Here is a 7,604-nt window from a genome sequence, read left to right on the forward strand (position 1 = left end):
CAAAAGTTTGTTTTCACAAACTATTCTAATTGTGTCTATATGTATTTTTTAAATCACTCATTACCCTTTGTTCTTCAGGTCATACCAAAACTTAAGCAATTGTTCGTTCCTAGAAACTTGTAATACAGGAAATCTACACTCATACCTTTAAAAATATTCTTCATGACAATTTAAATATAGGCAAAATATGTGAAAATGAATCAATGCGATGTACATAACATGTCATTTTAACAGCCTCATCATTGGCTTGTACAGGAATTGACAGCAGTAGGTGAACTTATAACTCCCAGGACATCTTTGTTTGCCTAACATTTTACTGACTAACTATGTCACTGGGGCTTTGTAACTTAGCTCCTCAGCCTTAAGCAAGCAACAGCTAGAAAACTGAAACTGTGAAGTTGTTCAGTTTTTCATTTTTGGGCAACAGGATAATGAATATAATTCTTTCTGTGTAAACATTTTACCAAACATGTAGAGATATGCTATCTTCTTGAGTTACTGTAGAGAAATGTGAGATGGCCCTCATTAGAGCAATGAGCCATTAAACTATGAACTTAAGCTGGGAAGAAAGCATAGCTAAGTGTTGTCAACATTGGGTTATTTTTATATGGGTTAAGAAATGAAATAATAATAATAATAAACAAAGCTGCTTCACTGAACAGCTCATGGTAGAGCTCACATGGTTAACCTGAGGAAGCAGCCTCCATCCCATGCCCTTCTTTCTTCCATTATTCCAAGTTCTGTTACAATAGTTGTGCTTTTCATCCTTCCAGGCAGGTTTTCCCCCTGGAGTGGTGAATATTGTCCCTGGCTATGGGCCCACCGCAGGGGCAGCCATCTCCTCCCACATGGATATTGACAAGGTGGCCTTCACAGGATCGACAGAGGTAATGCTACTCACTCAGGCGGGCCAGTAATAAAGGGCACGTCTAATAACTCTGAGGATATTTTTTGGAGGGGTCTGTAAACATTTATCAATTTTTGTGTGAAACACTTAATACAGTTTGAACTCCAGGACTCTATACTTAGTCTGAGGATATTTTTGTAACAATTTTAAAGCCAACACTTCCTTAAAACTGAAGTTCACTTTAATGAGATGTCCCTTATTCTAGCTTCCAATTTGTTTATACAGCACAAGCAGTTGTAGTTTAGATGAAATAAGATATTGATTACAAACCTCACAGAACAGAGCTATTATAAGTGTATTCTTTACCTTCTCTTATAAGTAATAGAGATGCTGTTTCTTATTATTTCTAGAGTTTATAGCAGAAAATGTAAATTAGGTCATGTGATTTGTGTGAATGAATACAGTTGTACCCTGTAGATTATGAAAATTAAGGATCGCCTGCAAACAGGTGCTGGGGCCGGGAGTTCAATCCCTGAGCCTGCCCTGCTATCCCCCTCCCCCTGGCCCTGCCCTGGCACACTGAGATGGCAGGTGAGACTATGCATGGTGGTGCATGTCTATAATCCCAGCTCTTGGGAGGCTGTAAACAGGCAATCATTATGAGTCCGATCTAGTAGTGAGACCCTGAATACCTTGTAAACCCTTCCGTAAAATACAAAAAAAAAAAAAAAAGAAAGAAAGAAAGAACAAAAATAAAAATTAAGGAGCAGTAGCACCTCACTCTGAGTTCCTTAGTTTTGACTTTCTTCCCCATGCCTTCTGCAAGGGAGCCAGAAGCTTAATTTCCCTTGATGTTACCAATGGTCTTACCCAGTGTTTGATGCTGACTTTGGCCTGGAAAAAAATTTAAAATAGTAATATTATTTCCTTGAGCATGTCAGAGAAAAGCAGTGTGAAAGGTAGATATGGGGAGATTGAATGGTTTTTCTATAAGCAAAACAAATGGAAGAAATCATACTATGTCAAGCCAAAAAAAGGTCTTGAGTTCTTCTCTTCGGTTATGACTATGTTAGATGTTCAACACAAGTAATGTATGTTTCTTGCTGGTATACAGCCTAAAGGATAAAGATAGAGTGAGATTTCCTCTTATAAAGCTGCTGACATAAGTACAAGCAAGACTTGTAATAGGTGGTAAAATATGTATAAAGTGCTGTAAAGGATTCATGAGAAACAATACTGATCTCCAGATGACTATTAGAACTTTCTCTGGAATTGGAGGAATGCTTACATGTTAAGGCCTGATGACTGAGAAGTAAAAAGAACACTTTATAAGGCTGTCCAAACTATAATGAACAAATCGGTAGCCCTTTTATGTCATAACAGAAAATGTAAACAGAAACGGTTTTGTTATTCATGCCCAGTAACTATATACACTTTATATGTGTCTGGAGACAATTCTTCTTCCCTCAGTGGGGCTCAGCCCAGCAAAATATTGGGTACCAAGAAGCCTAGGGTGAAATGAAGGTATTTTGATTATTTTATAACTCTAGCAAGCCACGCTAATGTAGTTTTAAATTTTGTTTGCATAAAAACCTGGAATGGGATGTTAAATTGTATTGTATTGTATTTTCTAAAGTGAGATAAATACACATTTTTCTGTGTGTTTCATAGAGGTAAAGGGTAGAAAAACTTACATTCTTCCAATCCCTAAGAGATGGGAAGGCCAAGCAGCCTTCAGGATTTTCTGTGCAAAGCTGAGAATGCACAAGATGTGGCCATAACTCTTAAAATGACTGAAATTATAGCAGGGAAGGTACCGGAAGGAAAGCATGTGCTCCCCAGCCTGGGCTTGTAAGCTTTCCCGAGTGGAAACCCAGGTACACTTCCGGGTCACTCCCAACTGTCTCCTGACAGGGCAGGCAGTCTGTCTGCTGCCCCGCCTGCCCTGCCTGCCCCGCCTGCCCCGTCCCCTGCCCCCTGCCTCCAGCATTACTACCTGATAGACCTGCTCAACCCCAAGCTCCTAAGCATTTCTGAACCCTTACACATAGAAAAGAGACCTTTAACTCCAAAGGTAGGAAACTGTGGTAGTCACATTGTGGTGCTACCCCTCCTGGTTGTGTTTCTCATAAATGTTAAATATTCTCTTTAAACTTGCAATTGTGCTTTACGAGTCAAGGAAAATCTTCTTAATCACCTTAAATGAAAGTTCAGGTATGGGACTGGCTAGATGGCTTAGCGGACTAAGTGCCTGCTTTGTCAAGCCCAGGGACCAGGTTTCGATCCCTGGTTCTGCATGCTGTGCCAGTCCCACCCCCAGGGCATCCTGAGCTGGCCACGAAGTCTAGGGCTATAATCCCAGCTTTAGGTAGGCTTCAATCGGGAGGATCACTGCGAGTCTGAGCTGCACAGTGAGACCCTGTGCTAAGTACATAAATGAAAGAAAAAAAGAAAGAAACTTTAGGTTCCAAATGGTCATGTGAAATAGGTTGTGAAAGAAAAATAAACTGTAAGAGAAATTTCAGAGTTACCTAATACAGGTTTATTTTAGTTTAACTTTATTAATCTTCTTTTAGAGGTTTAACTTTATTCTTCCTTTAGTTTAATTTTATTAATCTTGTTTTTCAGCCCCCTGAAACTATTTTAGCAGATTAATGGTCAGTTCTATAAAGCAAAGCACAAGTTCACTAACACATAAAATGTTAATGTATACTTTATTTTATCATTTTCATTTTTTAGTTTTATTTTATTCTTTTTGTGCATGTGTCTTTAGGACAAGGTCCACAGAGTCTACTGTGTCTCACTGCATAGATCAAACTCTTAATGATCTTCCTGTTTACATCCTCCTAAGTGCTGGGATTACAGGTGTGTGCCACCACGCCAGTCTCAATTGCCATCTCAGAGTGCCCCGGGGGCAGGGCCAGCGGGAAAGGCCCGGGAATCAAACACCCAGACCTAAACATGTGTTTTAATCTGCTGTGCTATTTGTCTGGCTATATATATATGGAAGAGTCTATAGGGTGTTCAGGGTCTCACTAATAGATCTGACTCATAGTGATCCACCTGTTTACAGCCTCGGAAGAGCTGGGACTACAGGCGCATGCTACCATGCCACCATGCAAAGTCTCAACTGCTGTCTCAGAGCATCTTGGGGTTTGTTTTTGTATATTATAAAAGGGGAACTTTTTATTAAAATCTGACACAAGGATTTGGAAATGAAATCCAAGTAGTAAAAGAAGCAAAATGATATCATATAAAAGAAAAAGGTAAAGATCATTTTAGAGAATCAAGATGTCAGTAAAATAAATATATATAAATAAATAAATAAGGTTTTATACTTAAAAAAGCAAAGCACCTATAGCAAATAATCTGGATGGGGCATGATCTATAAAGAAGAAAAAGCAAGTAAAACCAACTGTCTTTGTCTGAGAAGAGATAAGTGGCATTCCAGAAGAAAACAGAACACCAATCTCAAGCTATGTGAAGTAGTATGGTAGAGCACCAATGCACCAATATAATTTCTTTCTTCTAACATCACTCTCCAAGGGCATGTGTAGTGAAGCAAAGCAGGAAGTATGAGGGATGAAAAGAAAGGAGAGAGGGAAGAGGGGCGGGAAAGAGAGAGAGAGGTGGGGGAGAGAGAGAATCATTAAGAGAATAGTTAAATGAGACTACCATGATAAACTGCTGGGGAAAGAAATGCAGTGATAGGACTTTACCCTGGCCACAAAGGCATGAACAATCTCCTTAGCAAATTTATGCAAATGTATATGCATACAACTAATACAATATGAAGCAAACTCTGAAAACTTCTTCACATAGTTCACTGGGAGACCAAAAAAGGAACAGATTATGTCTATCCAGAGTCATAAAGGAAGGATTCTAGGGGCAGGCCTATAGCTCAGTGGCACAGTGCCTGCCTGGCAAGTATAAGGTCATGAGTTCAGTTCTAGGAAGAGCCAAAATCTGAGCTGAACCTCACTAAATGCATGACTAGATGAGATCACATTGGGGATGAGTACACGAAAAGAGGAAAGATGGGGTTCAAAATGTGGAGAATATGCCATTGGCTGGATAGAGCTCTACAAATGCTGGAAGAGGCACATGAGAAACTTAAGGGGCATTACAGTGCCCTGCTCCATCTCGAGGTGAAGTTCCAGTGAAAATGGAAAGGAAATCATACCTGATCACATACATCAAGACCACTATCATGTTCTATGTCTCTGCTGTGTTGCCCGTGAACATTTTTCTGATTTGTGTTTGTGTCTACAGACTCATGTGGAGGACCTTTTAGAATCTCAAGGTGCTGTTTATGGAAAAAATGAGTCAGTGTTTCTTTCAAATAAAATTTAATAAGGCCACAAACCTCATCAAATGTAGAATGTTAAACCTGCCTCATGAGCACATAGTAAGGCTTCCCCTTGGCAACACTGCATTTCAGGTTGGCAAAATAATCAAAGCAGCCGCTGGGAACAGCAACCTGAAGAGGGTCACCCTGGAGCTGGGAGGGAAGAGCCCCTGCATCGTGTTTGCAGATGCCGACCGTGAGTACAGCCGCCTCTGCGCAGCCCACTCCCGCATCCTTTCTGGTGTCTGACAGTGCCAGACAGGGAGCTTGAACTGCACAAACACATTTTCTTCAAAATGAAAGGAACTCATCTGAGTCCAGAATCACTCTCAAAATATTTTACAATTGTCCTAAAAATTGAACACACACAAAAATTAACCATAGACACACTTTCTTCTTGGCTTGAAGTAGATTGCTTTTTCTTCCGATGAACCTTGAATAGGTAAATATTTTGCATGCATGAGTCCTGCAGGACCCACATTATTTTAATAATTACAAATGTTCACAAAATGGCATGATGCTAAGCATAGTAAGATACATCACGTATGTTAGACCAAAAACAACTGAGGAGACAACAATTTGGCATTTGGCATCTCCTTTACTCTGGGTCAAACACTCATTAATTGAAATAGAAGAGAATTAAATCTGGTTAGACTGTTTCTTTTTGCTCCTATCAAGGATAACTGAGTTTACATATATTAAGTAGGCAATTATGACATGACCTCACTATATAATGTCCTAATTCTGGTTATATTATGAAATAGAACCCCTAATTAATCCTAAGGAAGAGTTAATTAGCAAGAGTAGGTGGTCATTCTTCTAATTCTGCCTTTAACTTTTGCATTATTGGTGGGAACAAATGGCTCATGGCTTTCATTGCTTTATGAACTTAACAGAAGTTTTACTGTGCATCACTTTATGAAACATTGTACAAAAATGACAATATTCCAAATATTTCAAGCCTGTCAGTCAACTGCTTCTGATAAAACTAAATTTTATGCACAGGTCACAAATTCACACCTACTCTTTTAATGGCAAATTGAATCTTCAACATTTAGAAAATTGAGTTGTAAAAACAAACGATTCTTCTTGTTAAAGATCTACTAGCAAAAGAACCTAGACCTCAGGTGCTACATAGATAGATAGGGACAAGTATGTATGAAATAACGGATACACTTTTCGACAGATTTGAAAAATGTTTTTCTAGACAAGATTTTAAGGTAAGTAATTCTATCAGTGGATTTTGATTGGATTTCTTTTTATTGTTATTATTACTCCAGTAGTGATTTTTTCAGAAAGACAAATATATATTATTGATCAATATGTTTAAGAGTGATTCGAAATGAAGGCAATGGACTCTTTAGTTTTTCTTTATTTAGTTTCAAGCTAACATTGAAAAGAAATATACATAAGAATCTATTTATAAATGGAGATATTAACTCAAAATATTTGCAATGGTATTTTATCTTGAGATGAAATCAACATTCTTAGTTATATCCACATTATATTATATCAGTAAATATCATCTGTCCAGATGGTACTATTTATTATCATTGTTTTCATAGCAAAAAAAAGATCACCAGATTAATTTATCATGTGAATTTTAATCCACAAGTTATGCAGAACCTCAGCATTTTCTACATCCCTATATTGCCTCTGAGAACTATATATAAATTTCATGCTCTTTAGATAATATTTCCTTTTAATGTGATTTTTTGCAGTGGACAGTGCTGTAGAATTGGCACACATGGGCCTGTTCTTCCACCAGGGGCAATGTTGTATAGCTGCGTCCAGGCTTTTTGTAGAAGAATCAATTTATGATGAATTTGTGCGGAGGAGTGTAGAGCGGGCAAAGAAATATACTCCTGGAAATCCTATGAGCCCAGGCACAAATCATGGCCCTCAGGTGAGAACACAATGGAAAGAATAGCATGTCAGGTAACAAGAATCAGGTACCCTTTTTTTCACTAAAAAAACTCATTTCACATTTTTTCAAGTTTTTTCTTTCTTCTTTCTTTCTTTCTTTCTTTCTTTTTTTCTTTCTTTCTTTCTTTCTTTCTTTCTTTCTTTCTTTCTTTCTTTCTTTCTTTCTTTCTTTCTTTTTTCTTTTGTTTCAGGATAGAACTCAGGAACTTGTGCCTGCAGGCAAACCCGACAGGCAAGCATTTATTTTTCTGAACTAACTCCATAGCAGTGCAGCAGCTTCTTCTTTCTTTCTTTCTTTTTTCATAATTTTATTGAGAAACAAATAGCAATGAGACAGTTTCAAATCAAACTGGTAGGACACTTTCAATAATTAACACACTGCATATATTCTTCCTAGTGGTTAATTGCTGTACAAGATGCGGACATGATATCCTATTTAAAAACACCATTAGAACAAATCACTCTATTCATTAAGAGAATGTA

General features: G+C 38.0%; 1 protein-coding gene across 1 annotated transcript in view; it reads left to right on the forward strand.

Annotated features, from left to right (window-relative positions):
* Positions 1-7,604, forward strand: part of LOC101580117 (retinal dehydrogenase 1-like) — a 65,060-nt gene that overhangs the window by 40,288 nt on the left and 17,168 nt on the right. The window contains exons 4-6 of the mRNA XM_012516207.2: positions 774-887; positions 5,289-5,391; positions 6,917-7,101. Coding sequence (XP_012371661.1) covers positions 774-887; positions 5,289-5,391; positions 6,917-7,101 — 402 coding nt within the window. The remainder of the gene's footprint in view (positions 1-773; positions 888-5,288; positions 5,392-6,916; positions 7,102-7,604) is intronic.

Source organism: Octodon degus, unplaced genomic scaffold, assembly GCF_000260255.1.
Source record: "Octodon degus isolate 3935 unplaced genomic scaffold, OctDeg1.0 scaffold00095, whole genome shotgun sequence".
NCBI lineage: Eukaryota > Metazoa > Chordata > Mammalia > Rodentia > Octodontidae > Octodon > Octodon degus.